Source organism: Halictus rubicundus, chromosome 3, assembly GCF_050948215.1.
Source record: "Halictus rubicundus isolate RS-2024b chromosome 3, iyHalRubi1_principal, whole genome shotgun sequence".
Taxonomy (NCBI): domain Eukaryota; kingdom Metazoa; phylum Arthropoda; class Insecta; order Hymenoptera; family Halictidae; genus Halictus; species Halictus rubicundus.
Window position 1 is genome coordinate 7,085,703 of NC_135151.1, and position 20,953 is coordinate 7,106,655.

General features: G+C 42.5%; 2 protein-coding genes across 9 annotated transcripts in view; both read right to left on the bottom strand.

Annotated features, from left to right (window-relative positions):
• The window catches only part of LOC143352522 (proton channel OtopLc), a 133,784-nt gene that overhangs the window by 20,073 nt on the left and 92,758 nt on the right, over nucleotides 1–20,953 (bottom strand). The window lies entirely within an intron of this gene.
• Nucleotides 1–20,953, bottom strand: part of Otopla (proton channel otopetrin-like a) — a 74,770-nt gene that overhangs the window by 18,410 nt on the left and 35,407 nt on the right. For 5 of the 8 annotated variants that reach the window (XM_076785078.1, XM_076785076.1, XM_076785074.1 and 2 more), the window contains exons 2-3: nucleotides 18,031–18,266; nucleotides 15,788–15,930 (exon numbers count right to left, since the gene is read on the bottom strand). In XM_076785078.1, coding sequence (XP_076641193.1) covers nucleotides 15,788–15,930; nucleotides 18,031–18,237 — 350 coding nt within the window. In that variant the 5' untranslated portion in view covers nucleotides 18,238–18,266. Of the gene's footprint in view, nucleotides 1–639; nucleotides 672–899; nucleotides 1,034–15,787; nucleotides 15,931–18,030; nucleotides 18,267–20,953 lie in introns of those variants that run through there. The other 3 variants (XM_076785083.1, XM_076785080.1, XM_076785082.1) reach the window with 2 other exon arrangements.

Consider the following 20,953-nt stretch of genomic DNA (forward strand, 5'->3'; position numbering starts at 1 on the left):
CTCTCTCGAGAGAGAGAGAGAGAGAGAGAGAGAGAGAGTCACTCTTCCCAGGGAGATGACCGTTCCTCAGCAAGTGACGATTATCTACGCACGATATCTGTCGCGTGAACACCCGTCGGACTGACTCATTGAGCTGTAGCTGAGGAGGGAGGAGGTTTCAACGTTGAACATCGGCGTCGGGCCCGCCATCGCTCGAAACGACAGGCGGGCTGTCAAGCAAGCCGGCAAGCGAACAAGCAAGCAGACTATCAAGCAGGGAGCATCGAAGAAGAGCAAAAAGGAGGACGGGAGGAGGACCGACGAGGAGGCCGGGCCAGCCCCAAAGCTCCTCTCTCTCTGTCTGTGATCCCGCGCACTTGGTCGAGCGAGCAAATGGAAATTCCCGTGCACACGACCGAACCTGAGAGCCCCGGGAGGAACGAGCACTCTCTCGCTCCGTTGACCGACGTCGACGTCGACGGAGCGACGGTGGCGGAACAACGTCGACGGTCTGGTGGCAGCGTGAGGAGCTGTCAGGCCAGCCACCACGATCACTAACGGAGTGCACAACAACAACCCGACCCGACTGAAAACGATATCCAGTCGCAGCCGCCGCCGTCGCCGCCAGCAGACCGGGGTGCCACGACCAAGGAAGCTCACCTGCTGGAGAGGTGGTTGGCTGAAGGTTCTCGCGGTGACTGCACCCAGGGTTCGGCGGAAAAGGGTGTGAAGCGTAGAGCCGGAGAAGGGATGGAGGAAGGTCGACCAGAGAGAGAGAGAGAGAGAGAGAGAGCTAGAACGGGGATGAGAACGAACGAGGGGTAGAACGACTACGGTAGAACCATCGGAGGGATGGTGAGCGATAGAAGAGAGGAGCAAAAGAGAGACAGATGACGGAGGGACACCGAAAGGGTGTCTACCTTATGGCGGGCGCACAGGCGACTAGGGTTAATCCGCGAGGAGAACCTGAACACGAGCCGACCGACAGCAGCCGAGCGAGATGGACTATGTTATCGGAGCACGGTGAAATGGGGGTAGAATCACGATCGCCGCCCCCAGCATCCCGGAGACTGAGGCTGGCCGGGAGGTCTCTTCCCGGGCAGCAGCAGCTTCTTGCACAAGCGCACTGCCGCCCGCACCGGCCTTTCACTCTATAGCGTCCCGTCGTCGTGCTCTCTCCGGCTATCCCTTTCCCGCTTCCGGCCCCCCTTTTTCCCTCTCTCTCCCTCTACCTCTATAGCTGTCTTGCCTCTTTCCTTCTCTGAATCCTCCGCGCGTAGCGACTGTCTTTTTCACCCCTTTCGCACGCGCTCAAAGTCCCTCTCTTCCACCCCCTTCGCTATCTGTCGTCTTTCTCTTGCTCGCCGTGCTCTTCTTCTTTGCCTCTCTCTTTCTCCCTTGGTTTCTCTGTCTGTTTCTCTCTCTTTCTCTCCCACTACGTTTCTCTCTGTCATTCTGTCTTATCTTCTCTCTTTCACCCCCGGTCATCCTGTCTTTCCTCCCTCTCGTTCTTTATCCACTGCCTTCCCCTCTCCCTCTCTCTCTCTCTCTGCCTATTCCCCTCTCTTGCTCCCTGCCTCCCCGTCGGTTTTTCTCTTTCTTGGTTTGCCGCGACCCCTTCAGCATGCAGCTGTGGTCTCCAGCGCGGAGGTCCAACGAGAATCCTCCACTATGATTCCTCTCCGCTGGTCTACCTCGGCCGGGACCCCCTTCCTTTGTCCCGTCGGAATCTCTCTCGCGTCGCGTCATGAATTTTTTCTAGTCGTACCCTACGTGTCCCCGTTTCCCTGCCTTTTAATTTCCGTCGTAACCGCGGGGAGCTCGACAACCCTCCGACGTCCCTGCCGCTCGACAGCACACCCGCGCCCCCGATTGTGTGTCGTTCGACGATCTCCGTTAGAACGCGCGGCTCGTGATTTAATCCGAGAGCCCGCGGACTCTTCGGCGTCTTCCGATCATTTTCGAGACGCGATCACGCCCCGCGGCTACCGGGTTTACACAGGTGGCGACCCGCGCGAATCTTCGATGCGAACGGCTGATCGATCGATAGACTCGATTCTGGGGCAATTTTCACGTGGATGATTCGGTTCGGACAGATTTGGAACAGTTTTGTAAAGATATTTGTACGGTATTTTTTTTTAAATACCGCGTTGTACGAAGATATGCCTGCATCGAGGTTCCAGCTAATTGGACAGCAATTTAAATTAATCCCCACGGGTTCAGCAGCCAAACCATGCTTTTTGAAGGCTCAGCGTATACACTCGTGTTTTATTCGTGAAGTTCGTTACTGCTTTAAAATGATACCTAGTTTAAAATGCTTGCTTTCGGTGTACTCTAGTGATAAATCCTCTCAAGTTTCAAGTAGAAGACGAACTCGATAGATCAGACAAACATGATGGGATTTTTAAGGATCACTTCGAGTGAATTTTGCAATGTGTTCCCGTGGGAACTCCTATTTTATTTGTGGAGTTCGTTACTGCTTTAAAATGATACGTCGTTTAAAATGCTTGCTTTCGGTGTACTCTAGTGATAAATCCTCTCAAGTTTCAAGTAAAATTCTAACTCGATAGATCAGACAATATGATGGGATTTTTAAGGATCACTTCGAGTGAATTTTGCAATGTGTTCCCGTGGGAACTCCTATTTTATTTGTGGAGCTTGTTACTGCTTTAAAATGATACGCCGTTTAAAATGCTTGCTTTCGGTGTACTCTAGTGATAAGTCCTCTCAAGTTTCAAGTAAAAGTCGAACTCGATAGATCAGACAAATATGGTGGGATTTTTAAGGATCACTTCGAGTCAATTTTGCAATGTGTTCCCGTGGGAATTTTTTAATGTTTCATGGCTTAAATTGAACAGCAAGAATTGTAGTTTGTGACAGACGCGTTTAGGCTGCAAAGTAATTTCGGTGTCGTATAAAAAAGTCGAGAAATTCCGATCGATATGTCAGTCAAGAGTGAGCCGATTTTGGAAGAATTCTTCAAGTCCATTTTAGAATGTATTGCCACAAGCATTTTCGAAAGTTTCGGGCCTTGAATTAAAGTTAGAACATCATACTTCATGATATGGCCATTTTCGTGTGACAGAAAGTTCGTTATTATATGTCATAACCGAGAAATCCGGATGTATAGATAGAACAAAAACGATTGGATTTTGAGAGGTTGTTCCGAATCGATTTTAAACTGTATTCCTGTGAGAATTTTCGAATGTTTGAGGACTCGAATCAAAGCTGGAAAATCGACCTTCATGATGAATCCCTTTAAGTTTAAAAATGTAGTATTCAAACATTGCCTATCAGCTTCTACTTCACAGTTCTCGACTATTTCTCTCGAAGCTATTATTCGAAGGACTCTGTAGATTCGCGTTAAGGTAGAGTTACCACGTTACCGACAAAAATAGGCGAAAAATGGTTTTACGTGCCTCAACTTTTCGTCCTTATATGAGAATATTTTTCGCTGGGATAGGGCTCATTCGAAAGAGGAAGGTTCAATCTATCGCGCGCTGGTCATGAGCTGACGAGATTATGCAGATGTTTGGTGATATAAGCGTTACAAGTAATTCAAAAATTGACGATGTGCGTGCTGTGGAATCCAAGCATTTTTATGCCATTGGATGAGTTTTCTGGATGAAATCGAGCGTAGCGCGCGCTTGAAAATATCTCCAGCTACAAATCGAGCTATATTTTGACTTGATTCTCTGCGAAATAAAGCCAAAAACATGAAGCATGTTTCTGGCGTCGGAATTCATAATATCGATAATACAGTTAAAAAAATGTGACTGGTTTAGTCACAGACTCTTAGACGGATCTTAAGTCAGTGGCTGAAGGCTGTGAGCGGAAATTATACAGCAGTTACCGACCTGCTGGCTCTGAAAAAGTCACGTGACTACCCTTGGTGCTTAATGGAAGACAAATAAGAACGTGTTTAATACTTTTATCTGCTGTTTTATACAGGTGGCTAAAGTCTATTGCAGATTCCCCAATGATGAACAATAGAGTTTTATAATTATGTTTTCAACCCCTACATCTTTTAAGAGGTTATCGCAATTCATTTCGAAGGGACAGGTCAAGATACCAAACAGGCAAAAATTCTTGACAACATTCAATTCACTAGTCAACTAGTCAACCAGCGTTCTATCCTCCGCGTAAGTAGGTGCAGTTACGTTCAGGTTCGAGTCCGCCTCGAGTGTACAATTTCATTCCCCAGCATCTATCTTATGTTCGAACCTGCTTGCCAAGTGGTCGAGCCTATTCCAGCGTTCTTCGTTTCGGTTTTCATCGCGTTCCATCCAAGTGTCTTTGTCCTATATATTTTTTTTTTCTGATCGGAGAGTTCCAGAGGTTCGCGAAGGCAACGGAAGCGGAGGAATTGCTCGCTCGCTAGACCCACTCCGCCGTTCTCCAGCGCTCATTCAGACTGCTCGATGATAAACGGTGAATAAATATTCAGGTAACGTCCTCTTTCCATTTATAAACGACCGGTGCCGGTGGTTATTTAAATATCCTCCCGGTATCTATTCCCGTCGAGCCGGACGTGGCAGAAGACAAGGTAGCATCGATGCGTTCACCTGGCCGCCTTTGTTCACCTGGTCTGCTCGCTGGGGTGCAGTTACCGGGAATCGGTGAAGCACCCTTTTCGCCGAACGCTCATCGTCGTCTACGACGCGAGCTTTTCGCCCTTTCATATCTCTCTCTCTCTCTCTCTCTCTCTCTCTCTCTCTCTCTATTGTCTTTTGTCTACGCGCGGATTCTTCCCGGCGAACGCGTGCGCTATCGCGAATTCCTCGCAGCTTTCCGCGATCAATTCCCGAGGGAACGCGCCCCACACCTGGCCCTCCCCCGCATCTGGTCAATGGACTCGTCGAATTCGCAGAATCATTTTCGGCACGCTCCGCCAGTCCGAGAACCGTCAAATGATTTTTAATTGCTTCGATGGCGCGCGCGCCCTTTCGAGCTGCACTTTTGAGCATGTGACGATGTCTCGAATTAATTTGCAGCGTCCATTTGAATTTAAATGAGCTCCTGGAAGTAGGTGATGCGTTAGGCTTCCTGTTTATAGTCGCAGTAATTTTGGGAGTTGCTTTTAATAAGTATACGGTGCGTTTTTGTGGGAAATAAAAATTGTCTACGACAGTTACGAAATACAACAGTTACGCTAGGTGTGCAAATTAATTCCTTAGCTCTCCCTTCTTGAATTGATTTTTTACAAGCAACCACTTTCTGTGTATTTACTTCGTCTTGTGAACAATTATCAAATCTTCAATTTGGTGGATAAAAAATTTCAATAGTTAAATAAAGTTACTACTGATTGATTGTGAGAGCCTTGAATTAATTTCTACACCTCATCGAATTTTATTGCTTGTTAACATCTTTAATTGCACTTGCTAATTTTCTCGCAATTGCATAAAATCCGCTGCTTACCAGTGAATCATTAATAGGTTATGGAAGTCATTAAATGTTGTATGAAGGGACTTGTTATGTGGCTAATGAGCCGGCTTAACGAACTGGTTATGCGGCTCCCGACCTCGAGGAAGATGGATAGTCTTTATTTGTTATTTTGGTATTGTTTTTATGCAGATTCTGTTTGGTAATTAGAGGGAGGTGGAGGTAATTGTTTCATTCAAAGTGTTGATAAACAGTTGAGCTAACTACTAACTACAGTTTCTGTCGTCAATGTTTCTCGACGTTCTTCGAGCACACTCTGCCTTCTCTTCTCACTGCTAGGGTCAGCCCTTTGTTGACATAGGTTTAGCTTCGCTTCTGGCGAACGGGAAGATTGAGGTAAGAAGTCAACGGGCTTTATAATTGCAAACCAAGGTGCACCCTTAATGGTGCTAGAACTATCCGGGACAATTTTGATGACAATGTTTAAAGAACCATTTATTAGTGGACTACGAATTTTCCACCTTTATGAGAAAACTAAGTAGGTAAATATAAAATTGTGGGAACATTAAAATAGAAAAAAAAAATATTTTGCTGTATTGTTTTCGATTTATTAAAATTCGCAAAATGATCATTTTGAATATTTATTTAGAAGTCTATCTATTGGAATTAAGTAAAAGTCCATTATTTGCAGGAGGAATATTTTTCCTCCACGACGAAGAAAATGAAATCTTCGAGTTTAGCACAATCCCAGTTCTAAAACGAATAAAAATCTGCAGTATAATTACTATTGTTACGGCCTCTTTTATAGACAATAATAGCGCGTAAACATTACGGAGTACAGAGTGCACACAATATCGCATAAAAGCGAGCTGCTGCCAGAGGCTGTTTTAAAACCTGACCCAAAAAACCGAGGCTGGGAAACTGGAGTATAACGTACCGGGTGTCCCAAAAACTGAGGATTCATTTAGAACATTTCTCGGACAGATACATTAGTAAATTGAATCTTCGCTTATAAGACACTGGCGTCTGAAGACTAAAACATACACGAGGTATATCTACGGCCTCTCATAAAAAAATGCACTCATAATTTCTCAACAGGCTGTACAAGTGGGACAGGAAGAAAGAAAACATGCGAACATTCTTTCCACTTTCAACTATTCTTCCTGAACTAACAAGACAAGTTCATGGAGAGTGTACACAAGGGAAAGTCAATAGACAGCAACTTTTGCCTTCTTCTATTTTATATCACTTTCTTCACAATATTTTTCCCAATCCCTATGAATGATACAAACCCCACTCATTATCCTCAATATAAAATTTGTCACAAACAGGAACCAACGTGAAAAAAAATTTTCCGGGCCCAAATCTACTGCATAAAAGTTTATAAAAATTATTTTGTTGATCTAACTCGTAATGTATAGGAAATTTACAATATTTTCCATAATCCCTATGAATGATAGAAACCTCACTCATTATCCTCAATACAAAATTTGTCACAAACAGGAACCAACGTGAAAAAAAATTTTCCGGGCCCAAATCTACTGCATAAAAATTTATAAAAATTATTTTATTAATCTAACTCGTAATGTTTAGGAAATGTACAATATTTTCCATAATCCTTATGAACAGTATCATCCCGATTCATTATCGTCAATATAAAATTTCTCACAAACAGAACCCAACCAACGTGAAAAAAATGTTCCGGGCCCAAATCTGCTGCATAAAAATTTATAAAAATTATTTTATTGATCTAACTCGTAATGTTTAGGAAATTTACAATATTTTCCATAATCCTTATGAACAGTATCATCCCGATTCATTATCGTCAATATAAAATTTCTCACAAACCCAACCAACGTGAAAAAATATTTTCCGTGCCGAAATATACTATATAAAAATTTCTAAAAATAATCTATGGACTATAAGAAGGTAAACCACCTATTGTACATTGTATTTTGCTTGATGGCACCCTGAGGGGTCCGGATGGTGCCTGAATCGCCGTTGGACCATCACCAAAGGCGTCCGAAGCCGATCCAGGCACGGATCGGCGTCCCGTGGCTCGGTTCCCGCAACTTTTTAATTCCATCAAGTGGAGAAGGCTCCTCGCGAGAGTGTTCCCTGGAAGTTCGGGGCACGGGAAGCGTCTCCTGCGCACATTCGGCCGCGTTCCCACGGGAGGATCCGGAACACCGAGAGGTGGGAGACCTGGTCCGGGGGTGGGCGTCGAAACGGGGGTGGCTGCGAAGGGGTGCGAGGGGGATGATACGCTCTGTGGTTCTGCGACCCACTGACCCGCTCGATAACGCTGCGAGCCGAGGTCAGTAACCTTACCCTACCACAAAATCCTCGAGTGGAGCCTGCTCGACCCTTTTCGAGTCGGCTGACTGGAATCGACCCTTGATTACGATTGCGATCGCAGGGATTATCACCACTCGAAAGATTCAGCATTGTGTTTGACAATCGTCCTCAATAAAGGAACCGGAACCATAAAGAAAATATGCCAGGAATGAACGTCATCCGCCTGTGTGGAATGTGTGTCTTTGTTTTGAGATACAGTGATTTCTCTATATATGTCGCCAAGACCTGGATGATAAATGTCGCGGAATTATCTCCACTACGAGGAGTGTAAACATAACACGGCTTGGGTACTTCTCCTGAACGATACACGACGCTGGCATGACCCGCGTTGTTGACATATATCGAGAAATCACTGTAGCGAAATGAAGAGAAGACACCTCTTTCGTCCTAGGTTTCTTTTTAGGGTAGTTTCTTCGCGTTATGGTTGCTTACAAACATGGTGGACGGAATAGGATGTTCATCATCTTCTTCAGGATCTCATTCTGTAGTGCGTCCTTTGCGTTGCGATAGCGAATGGAAGAGACACCTCTGTTGTCTTTCGCTTTCTTTTTAGGGTAGTTTGCTCGTGTAAGGTTGCATGTAGAGATGGTGAATAGAATAGACGTCTGGGGTCTTTATGTTCTTCAGAATTTCTCTGCGCTGCTATAGTAAACAGGAGAGACACCTTGGCTTGATCCTTCTTTTATGATTTTTCTGTGATCTGCTGAGGTCTGAAGGATCTGAATCTTTCATACGAATATAGTGTACAGAAGAGATCTCAGGTGTCCTTCATTTTCGTTTGCTAGGATCTTTTCTTCTGGTGTCTACCAGGTCTAGATTGTTTGCATCACAATGGTGAAATTGTAAAAGACACTTCGATTTCCTTTATCTCTTTTAAAAGAAGTCTCAAGACCATGCCTTCAAAGGTCTAAATGCTTCCCCAGTTTCGTTCGCTAACCAGCTCTATGTTGTCTGTGTCAATCAAAAAGACTTCTAGGCGTCATTTGCCTTTTATGAGACTTTCTTTCTCTGTTATCAGCAGGTAATCGCAGAAAAGACAATTGTTCTTCATTTCTATTCGATAAGATCTTCTGTTGGCCATCAGGTTCACATTCTCATCATCTCAATAGATGATACACAACTTTCAGATCACCTGAATTGTTCTCCATTCATTTCGATCAGGATCGCCTGGTTTCCAAGCATCTATCATCTGTAGATTTTTTAAATAACAACCATTCTCGTCGACGCACACCATTCAGAACTACAAAAGAGTCTGCTAGGCTCACAGGGCTCATCCTCTTCACCCCCGTCGACGAAACGATGCGGCCGCACGTATGGTAATGGATTTCCAGGGTTGTTTTTCCGTCGGGTGGAGGTCGGTGACCGTTTGGCAGCACGATGATCGAGATATTTGGCAAACGTCCACCGAATCTGCCGCGTCTCTCTCGATCATGGTCCCCTGTCCCGACATATTTTGTTCTTCTTCTCTACCGTTCCTTTCCGAGTCCCGTTTCGACTAGCAATCGCTAGAAAAGACGGACAGGACTCGATCACCCTCGAAACCACCCTCGATCATTCCGGCAATCGGTTCGAGTGATCGCGCGACGATTATATCGCGATGCTACGTGTCACGCGACACACAACCTGCTGCGAGTTTTCTGCTTTCCTTTTCAGTGCTTTCACTTGACAGAAGCATTTCCGAAAAAGTCATTCGTTTAAATAGTACATTGATGTCTCTGTATATGTCGCCAAGGCCTGGATGATAAACGTCGCGGAATTATCCCCACTACCGCAGGGTATACGCCGCGAGGGGCCGCAAAGCTCGAGAGGCCTCGGACGCCGAGGGGTACATACACGACGCTGGAGAGACCCGTATTGTTGACATATATCGAGAATTCACCGTATATTAAACATTCGAGTCCTTTTGCAATTTTTAATATATTTGTAGGAAATGCACACACGTATGGGGTACGTATTTCTTCGTTTCTTACCGTTTTATATTAATTATTACATTAATTTTATTTTGTTCTAAATTACAATGTGCACTAGTAGTGTGCGAGGTAGTAACAATTTTCAATATATTGTTTAAACGAATGACCTGTTCGAAATACTTCATTCGTTAATGCACAGTTAAAAAAAATTTGGCTGCACCACACCCTCTAGTTTCAGAGATATCAAACAATGCGGTTTCAACCCCTATCTTTGTTTTCACTCTTACATTGTGAACGCTGACCAATACAAAAACGTATGTGAATTTTCTAACAACTGTCCCTCACATAGTTTTAACCAAAATCTACTTGTACAACTCGATTGTGTTTCTTTCGAAAAGAAACTGCAGAGGGTGGGAACAAATTAATGGACACGGTTCTGAGAATTCGATCCTATAGATTGTTCTCTGGATACTATTTCAGAAGAAAAAAAAATGTTCAAAGATGATGTTAAACGGTAGAACAATATGGGAGTGCTCTGGGAGTATCTCTTTCTCTGAATGATCAAGGGAAATTCTTAAATGGAGGCGCACTTTGCGCGTTAGTCGAGGGTGGTCAGGTGTGCGGATGATTGTCAGGTGAACAGACGCATAACGAGCAACGATCGCGTTCCCTTGGATGATCTGGATCAGGTCACAGATACGGCGCAATACCTGTCGGTGTTCCGAGCATTTTTCTGCGTGGTGTAATATCATCGCGTTGCAAGGATTGCGACAGGCCAGACTCACGCACACCGAGTATTGATTTCGAGTCCCGCTGGCAGTGCTGCCGCGATTCCGCGTCTCCAGAACTAAAATCCCGGACGAGGGAAGGGATCGGTTCCCAAACGTCAGCCCTTCGTCGCCCCTGGCCAACCCTACCTCCACATTCTCCCTCCTTCCTCCGAATTTTACAAGAAGATTTACTAATAATATCACTTACACCGACCCTTCGCCTACAATCTCATTTTTACCATTTGATTTCTCACACTTTGTTTACATACTGGGTCGTATACGCAACTGTTTTTATGCTTTTGACCCCAAAATATTTTCGTATATTTTTACTTGTTTCTAGAAAATCATGCAATAATTTTTATAGTGTTGACCTAATCCTTTCGAGGGCTGCAAAATTCAAAGAGATGTATGATCGCTCTGTGTTAATAAATTAATATGGAATGATTATTTTGTTGAGGAAGCTTCGAAGAATTGATCGGTATTTTCTTAAAAACTCTTAATCAGTGCGTGGAAACAACGTCGAACATGTACATGTATACGTGTATGTGATTAAACCCCTATACTCGTATGAATAGTCACATGAAAATTTGCTCATTCTCTATTTTAGATGTACAATTTTTTATTTCTTTACAACTTTGTTGTAATTTGATGCATTCGTTTAAAATATAAGTTTTCAAACTAAAATGTAGGACATAACCAGATGAACATTCATCGAGAACCTTGTTGATTATTTAAACTATTTTCGTGGAGCCTATGAAGACGAAAAGCTTCTCTTAAAGAATTAACAGATATCTTCAGAATAATCGAAACTTTGTTTAAGCGTGCAGAAAGATCCCCTTGAGAACGTCTATGAGCAAAAGTAATCAGGTCAAAGTGAAACGGAAATATCACCAATAGTGGTGCATCATTTTCTAAAACTTTAAAATTCAGTGTATGTCGAACTCCACGAGCTGGCTTAAAATTGAACAAAAATTTGATTTCTCCAGGCATTTCCCAGCGCAAGCCAGCCTCCCGGCCAACGGTTCGGAAGTTTCCCCGATTATGAAACTACGACGTTTCCATTCATACCGTCGCGTGATTAACGCGGGAACTTGGATCGATTTCGAAAAGCGCCGGAAAGACGTATGGCCGAATACTTCGGGGCATTATTCACGGCGAGATTTCGTTAGCCGGATCATCGAGCCTGGCGAGCTATGAGACTATAGAGATTACCGAGAGCCGGAGCCAGGATTTATCCCTCTTAATATTCACGCCATCTTGAAGCGATCCACCCGAGGCGTTTCGCGACAAGTCCGCCGAAGATGGTAAGCCTCGCGCCATGTTCCCGCGAGCAAGAAAGGCACTAAAGAGCCTCGGATATCTTTAAAAGGATCGCTGAAATCGGGACGGAGCTACGGATCCGGCGGCTGTCTTCAAATATTGCTGAGCAACACTCTCGGGCAGCTGGAGAAAATAAAAACGGACCGCTCGGAATACTAACCGGGTTGACCTCGTCGGAAACGTCCTTCGCGTGAAAGAAAAATTAACGGGCTCTGGCCGAAGCTTTTTGACCCGGAATGAAAACTGGGACAGGGGATTATCCTTGCTTGACGGCTCCGCGAGGAAATTATCGTGGACGAACGTTAAGCTGCACATTTTATCTGGTTTTCGCGAGAGGAACCACTTGTTACAGGGCTGGAAAAATCTGGCTAGTTAGACGGACTGTTGACGATACTTAAGCTCGTTTTAACCCTTATTTATTTGTTTCTTTTTATTATATTTTTAAGAGCATTCTTTTCACCTTTCTTCAAGCACACCGTTTCATACTGCGTAAAGATCCGCAGTGTACCGATCATGTTCTGCGGTTCACCTTGTATGTTATCAGACTGCGGATCTTTGGAATCGTTTACATTAATTACAAGACACAGGAACCAAAGAAGAATTTCTTTCTTCACTTAGTGGTTTTATTAAGTTTTAAGAACTGTATCGATACTCTTGAGCTCTTGGAATATTTTTATTACTTGAAATTACACCCACCCATTTTTCGCATAACCGCATAAATTTCACTGTCTATATATCATACATTGTATTTCCTTTATAACAGCTACATGTTCAATACACATCATTTTTATTTAGAAAAAAATTGTAAGAAACAGGAGCCAAATTGAAATCTCTTTCCCCTTGTAATAATTTTTATAAGTTCATGATATTACATCGACATTTTGAAATTGTTCAAATTCTTCCATGGTATGTTGTCTTCTATTCCATTTCACCGAATGATGTTCGTCACAAGTGCATAAAATCCGCAGTCTAATCATGTTGTTGTAGAACAAAGATATACAATTTTTGATATATCGACATTCTTAAGTTCCTTAAATTCTTCTACTGTTTCACACCCAACGATGTTTGCCATGAGTGCGTAAAGTCCGTAGTCTATTCATGTTGTTCCAAACCCACAATTTATGAACTAATATATCGACACTCTTAAATTACTCGTCATAAATATAGTGACTCCCACTAATATTCGGGCGCTCTTAAAAATCGCATAACTTTGTCAATATTGGACTATATTACTTGATTTTTTTTTTAGAAGTTAGAACATTTGGTTCGCTACATAATGTGAAAAAAATTTTTGATTAAAATTGCACTTGGTCGAAATTGCAGAGAAAGTACTAAAAGTTGTGTTTCGTAACGTTTTTATGCGAGCTTATATTAAAAATTTAAAAAGCACGTGTCGTAAATCTGTATCAATTATACATACTCCGAATAGTTCATCTAAATCGGTCAATGTTGCAATGAGCTGCAAACGTTTAACGATGAGAGCTTAAGGGTGAAAGTCGCAGAATTTTGGCCTTGTCAGGAAATTTCGCCCTTATGTGGTCATTATGAAACATCTATAGTTCATTGCAACGTCGACCGCTGAAATTCTTAGAATATGTATAATTCATACAGTTAGCCCACATAAAAAAGTTATAAAATACAACTTTCAGCATTTTCTTTGGAATTTCGACCAATTGCACTTTTTCTAAAAAGTTTCTTTCAATTTATGTATCAAACCAATTGCGCCAACTTCCTAAAAAAATCCAAATCGTATGGTCGAATATTAAAAAAGTCATGCGGTTTTTAAAAGCGTCCGAACGTGAGTGGGAGTCACTGTACATAAAACCAGTGATGTTACTGTAGCACGGGCACACAATTTTCTGAAACGTGCAGTACGTCTGTATACATGTGGACAGTAGTGTATAATAATCGTTGTGTCAGACATCTGTCGGTGTCCGTCAGCGGGGAAAATCGTAAAATCGCATGGCCCAGTCACAGTGCCGGTTATTTTCGCTCGGAAGCCTACCGAGAACGGTCCCGCGATAGCGGAAGCTCTTTGGGGTTCGCGTAACGATAACGCTGTGCCCACGTGCCGTCGAAATGGCCGTCTAATACAAGGCTCGAATTGCGAAGTATATTTAACCGGGGCCACAGTCGACGAGCATTGCGAGTGGTTGCGTGTCTGTTATGCTCCAAGTTGTTCCTGCGCCACGCTGTCGAAAGTTCAAAAGAAAGTTGTAAGGTTCCGAGCTGGTATTTATGTACGGGTGATTGCTCCGCGGTTCCTAAAAATGGGCTGCAAACTTCGGACTTTCACGTCGTCTTCAATTTATCTGTTTATTTTACCCCGGGCTGGCGTCGTTTATGGTTGTTTGAGGATTCTTATGTAAGAACTTTTTTCCAGGTTTTTTGCCGGGTGGTAGTTTGCGATTGTCTTGGTTGCCGAGGACGTTGTAGGGTGAAGGTATAGCGAAACTATTGGAACAAGCAGGATGTAGTCCGGAAATTATGCTTCTTTGGGTGTGTTTAAAATCATTGTTGTTTTCAGAAAATTGTTTTCTTTGAGTAGTAAAATTGTTACAGTGAAAAATTGAATTGAATTGGATTTAAGAATAATTGTATACTTTCATTAACCTAATTGTTGGGTATATACAGAATAGAATATTTTCGTTTTATAGAATAGAAATTCCTTTCTAGCACGAATGCAAGAGCTGTGAATATACAATACAAACTAAATCCTATTACTGCTATTATCATTATGAACTATTAAGACTGAATTGTATATAGATCGTAAAAAAATGCAGATTTGGATTTATGTAATCAGTAGATGAGCCCCGGTAGTACGTCTGATACTGAAAATTTTATTGAAGTTTACAACAATGTTTTCACTGCATTATTATAATAAAGGGTGCGGATTCTTATTCTAGGCCCTCTCTTGCGACGATCAGTTGATAAACGTTTTTGTATGTGCATAGAAATGAACAGTAGGAAATAGAAATGCGAGTACATGTTATGAGAGGTTAGACCAATTCTGAGGACAGAGGAATAGTATTATAGGAATTCCCGGTTTACAGAGAACTCAGCGTTCGAGGAAATTGACTTGGAAAAGTGATCTGATACACGTGTATCCGAGCATAGCGTAAGTAGAAACGGCGAGCGATGAACAGACACGCGAGCCAAGTCTGATTCAATAGCACGGCCGCTCTGCTGGAATACTAACTCGATCTCCTTGAAAACAAGGCATCTATGAAAAATTCTATTTTACAGTTTCAATCAATTATGCCATACAAAATTCTTCTATTTGCACGTGAATAGCAGACGTTCTTCCTCTGTCTTGTTAGAAATAATTCTTTTCCCTTTATATTAATAAACAAAGATTCCTCTCCTTTATATTACTATCTCATATCAACTATTACGCTTTATCAGTCTCAACGTTTCTATTTGTAGTAATAAATGGGTCACAATTTGTAACATTAAAAAAGCAGTTCGTAAATCAAATTAAACTTGAATTGAATTCTTTCGAAGTCCAAGGAAAACAATATTGTACCTAATTCCACTTTTCCCAAATACAATTTGTAAAGATGGAAATTAGTATAAATTCATTAGCAGAGTCCAGTTCCAACGATTACGGTCGTTATTTGGAGCACGTTCAATTTCTTCTTCTTTTCATCGTTCTCCAGATACAACAAAATTCTCTGACACTTCAAAATCGCACTTTGAACACTTTTCCATCATTATTTCCACGCATGTTATAAAATTCTCGTCCGACTTCTCATCCAATTTCAGCAGTCACGGTTACCTTCGCGGCCCCATTAATTCTCCACCGTCGTTCTCCGGATGCTCGCATCACCTCGAATCACGTCTCCGTTTCGAAAACAACCGTAATCCCTATTTTTAACTGGTGGAAACGTGATCGCGAGAGATAAAGAGCCACGTGTCCGTTTATGCGTGCCGCGTTGGTCGTTTCGCGGCGCGAAGAACGCAGTCATAAAGGCAATTATCCCGGCGCGGAATTGTCCGTGCGTCGCTTTAAAGCCCCGTTTCGCCCGGAGGATCTTAAGAATCCGCTGCCGGTAAGAATGTACTCACTTTGCGTTCTTTGGCTGCGTGCCAGTGCCAGGGCTGGTGTGCGTCGGTGTGAGGCAGAGGGGCGGGTTGTTCGCGTTTTGTGGAACCAAGGGCTGCCTCGCGTGGGCCGGCGACGTGTGCGATCCGTATCCGTCGGAATTCAGCTGGAATAAAAAATTAAGGAATTCATACCATTTTTCAAAAGACAAACTTACAGATTCTTTAAAGTTAATCTCTAGAAATTTTTAAAGATTTCTTTTCTTTCCTAAATTATTCCTATTCAACTAGTCATCTCCGGAACTAGTGCGCGGATAAAAAAATGTATCCTACGAAAATTGCTGGTCTTTTTACGTACACTAAGATCCCATAATACAAAATATAGGTTTCCATTTGAAAAGCAAAGTTAACCTTCAAATGACCTTGAAAACGCCACCCAAATAAAAATTGATACTGCTCCCCTCTTTCTCACTCGAAATCCTTGGACACGTGTTTTACACTTTTTTAACGTCTTTCATACTGTTCGAGATATTCCGCTGGAATGTTTTCAAATGAACACCCTGTATATATTAATTTATTTAATATATTTTGCACTGCTCTTTTATTTGAGAAACTTGATAGTTGCTGTAGTAGCTGTTCTCTCATTGTAGAGATTTTGCTTCTAGTTGCCAAAATAATATTCAACCCACTATTCAAAATCGAAATTGTCTACATGAATTGAAGGAGAAAGGAGTTCCATAAAAATTGATTTCTGCTTTTGATAATTTTAAGATAGTTTGAAAATAATGTCTTCTATTTTGTGTTTCAGCCGCTCATTTTTCCCATGAACGCATAAAATCCGCAGTCTATTCGAATATCTAAAAGCTCACGGTCCAGCGTTAAGCTTCCACTCTGCAATTTTTATTACAATGATTAAAATAATTGTTCTTGTGGAACTTTTTGGAGATGATTACTAGGCAGTCGATGCATTAATTACAACCAACCAGGGATTGATCTATGAATTCTCTTTCATTCAGAATGCTCATTCGTTCCACTGCGGTGCTCGCGCGAAAAATTGTTGGCGTCTGCCACTCGGAATATTGGCTCTGGCCCCAGGCAAAAAAGTCCCACCATTTATCTTGACATCCGCGGATAGCCCTATCCGTTCCACGAGGGAGGATAGTCATTCAGCAGGAAAAATATTCGGTCGGCTCGGTAAGCTAATCGATTCTTCTCCGTTCCATCCCCTCGGATGGGGTGAGGCTAAGAGGTTGTCGCGACTAACGAAACTTTCGGTGTGTGGGGGTTGGCGGGACCGGGGAAACTTGCGGGGCTTCTTTGTAGACAAAGTTTACGAGGCTCACTGGCCAAGTGTCCAACACCAATTTTCATAAATTCGGCATGCTCGCGGTGTCAAGGGTGTCCGCATAGTTCTTGCCTGCTGCTAGCCGAATAGGCTCGAGGGCGGTGAAACTGTACTCGAAGGTCGTTGCGCAGACTTTATGGGGTGCCGCGAGGTTCGTATGGGTTCTTTACGAAGGTAAGGGCCGCTTCTGTCGCGGCGGGTGTTAAAGGTCTGCGGGCTGGTCAAAATAAGCCATTTTGGATTCTTTACGTTGCAGTTATTGGAATCGCGAGACGCTTGTGTGGAGTACTGTCCGATGGAATCGTTGAACATGTATTTCTGATTATTAGACTGCGGATCTGTATGCAGAATAAACATTTTCTAAAATTATTATCTAAAAAGAGATGAAATGAAACTGTGTTTGTTCGTTTGACAATTTTAAAACAGTCGAGGATAGTCTAAGGATACTCTCAAATTCTCTTCAATCTCCGACGGCGGAGTCTGAGTCTATTTTGACCAAAAGCATTAAAATTGTCATTTAATTGCTCAGTTTCTGGCGAATTAATTAAATCGATAGCGGCTATATTAGAAGGAATAGACTTAAGATTAATGTGTCTACAAGAAGTACCTTCAAAAATATGTTGGGAAGAATGGATAAATAAAGCAGCGTTTGATCCCAAACATTATCAATTATACAGTTATAAGAACGAAGGTTAATGTCTTCAGAGTTTTGTACTTCATCTGTTCATTTCTGTCGTGAGTTCATAAAATCTGTGTTCAAAATAGAGAAGAAAGAGTATGATGAATTTACGGCATAGTGGTTGAGACTCGACATGTTTTCACGTGTGCGAATCTGAGTGAGGTTCGTCAACGGACATCAAGTACAGTTTCGCGGTGTTTAGGGGTCCGGATCAGACCAGAAGAGGTCCTCGAGATCTCGTACCTTGACAACTGTGCCGATCAGCGAGTCCGGAGGCATTTCCGGTGGGTCCGGGATCACTCCAGGGTTCGTGTGTGCAGGGTAATCGTTGTGCAGATTGGGCTCCTTAACAGGAGTACCGTCGAGTCGTTCCATGTCCAGGCCGTCAGTCGGTGTCGGTTGCGAGAGCAAGCGCTGCTTCATCTCGTGGAGATACGGGCACCGCTGCATCTCTTCAGACTCGTGGATTTTCGGTCGATCTGCGAAACACGAAATCGATTGGCTCAAATTGGTCTAAAACCGTACGCAGTTTGCCCCGTGGGGCAGTGATTTGGCTCATGGAGCCGCGGAGCCACGCCCAACGCGAGACAGCGGAGCCACGCCCACTCTGAGGCAACTGGACGAATTTCGAGAAAGATTTTTAATTTGTTTACTCAGGCGAAAGTAGACGATGTATTACGATTTAGAGTAGCGACTAGGTTAGACCAAATTTATGAATTATTGTTATTTAGTTGACAACGGATCCACGCCCACTCAGAGGTAGCGGAGCCACGCCTACTCAGAGGAAGCGAGATGAATTTTCAAAAGGATTTTTAATTTAGTTGGTTATGTGAGAGTCGACTATTTATAATGATTTAGACTAGCGACTGGGTTAGTACGAATTTATAAATCATAGTTAATTAGTTGACAGCGAAGTCACGCCTACTCAGAGACAGTGAAACCACGCCTACCCAGAGCGAAAACAATTTTGAGAAGGATTTTTAATTTGGTTACGTAGATAAGTGTTGGCTATTTATTACAATTTAGACTACTCCAAGTTTAGATCAAGTTTATAAAGTATAGTTAATTATAGACAGTGAAACCACGCCTACTCAGAGGCAGCAAGATGAATTTTGAGAAGGATTTTGAATTTTGTTACCTAGATGAATTTAGGCGATTCGTTAAGATTTAGTCCAGTGCTTAGATTAGACCCAATTTATGAAATATAGTTAACCATTGTTACTAGTACTAGTAACAACTGAATCGAACTATAACTCGGTTGTTATTGACGATAGAAAAAAAATTGTGCATGGTATAACAAGCCGCATCGACCTGTAATGCAATTGTTTACGGAAGTGCATAGGTGCAGTTGATTAGCTTGCGGATTTTTATGCAAAACAAAAATGTTTTATGCACTAGAACTACCGAGCCCTAAACGTGACTTAGACTTATCCCTTTATGATAACAGCACGATTGAATTAGCTCAGGTTTCATACGATTTTTATGGTAACATGTACTCCAAAGAAGAGATATATTAAAAAATTTTTCGTGAAAACGTTTTCATAGTTTCACTAATTGTGAAAGAAAGAATCATCGACCAGTCATTTTGACTGGTTCGGTAGTTCTAGTGTTAATTTCTATTGATAGCAATTGAATAGAAAATCATGGCTCTGAAATAATTTCAGTAGAGAATAATAATAATATCAAATTCCTGAAAAGTCTTCATCGTATTGCGTTTCATGCTCATTTTTGTCATAGATGCATCGAATCCACAGGCTAATAATTAGCAATCTGAAGCTTGCTCCAACAACAGTAGCAAACACACGAAAACTGCTTCAAGATCCAAACTCATTGATCAGAGAATCCGCCCCTAGTTTCTGAGGAAACTGATCGTTTCGAAGTTAGACGATGCAGAGGAGACGGGATCTCGCAATCGCAGTCTTTCGCGAGTGATAAGACTAATCAGTGCTCTTGTGAATAATGCATCGAACTGCCGGTCGATTCGTCCCCTTCCTCCGCGGAGGTTCGAGCACGATCGATCCTCTCGAGATCGAGACTGCAGCTCGATACTGTTGGTCACCGTGTACGGGACAATCGAATCGAACAGCGGGCGAAGCCTTCCGTGCGCCCACCCCCTCGGGATTACAATTTTTTCGCGTCGTTAAGCTTCATCGAACGCGTCCCCGTGCTCATGGTTCTCTAACACGCTTCCTCTCTTACACTCTATTTTACTCTCTCTCTCTCTGTCTCTCTCTCTCTCTCTCTCTCTCTTGTTCTCTTATTTTCACGAACACCAGTTTTTCCGCTGTGAACGGTGGACAGCCACACCCCTTCCGGCTCACTTCGTCTTCGCATCGACCTGCCGAGGTTTTTCCTCGGATTTTTCCCCGGAAAACTGGGGCAAACGTTTTTCGAACCCGTCGCGGGGCATGATTCAATCTTTTCGATGCTTGCAGCGCGACACTGTATTTTTGTGAGAGAATTTGCAGATCGATAAAATGGTCGAATGAAACTGCGGGTATTGGGTCCGGGGAAGCGAAAGTCAAATAAAGCTGCGGGAAATTTAATTAGACTTGTGCAGGAAGTTTGCGTGATTGCAACTTTATTTTAGAGATTTAAGAAAATTCAGAAGCTTCTAACGATACACTAAAACATACAAAGACAAGCTACGCTTGATAGATAAAGAATAGCCTACGCCAATGTTGGCGCTTTTGTATTTGACCCTACGTAACAAAGGGTTCAATTACGTTGATCTCACAAAGTGCACTATGTCAATATTGTCAAAAGATCACGATATTACAGGTTTGTAAAAATAGCATATAATAGATAATGGTGACACACTATTACACAGAATGTCACCTGTCACCGTACATGCTGCCAAACATAGAAACTGGTTAATTGATCTTTCCTGGGTTTTAATTAATAACGTATTAAGAGGAAGAACTTTCTCTAATGTTTTAAGAAATACTTTCCACAAAGGGATAACTACAAGTGAACTATATATCACACTCCTTTCTTAAAAATGTCCTCAAGCTGAAAACACATAAAACACTGCAATTCCGTCACTATTATTCTTTGCATCCAAACTCTGTGTCTTTAGAAGAACTATGCTAATCTCTAAAGATCACAATAAATCACACAGTAATAACAAGTAGACTGCGAATGTTTATAGATATATAGCACCGTT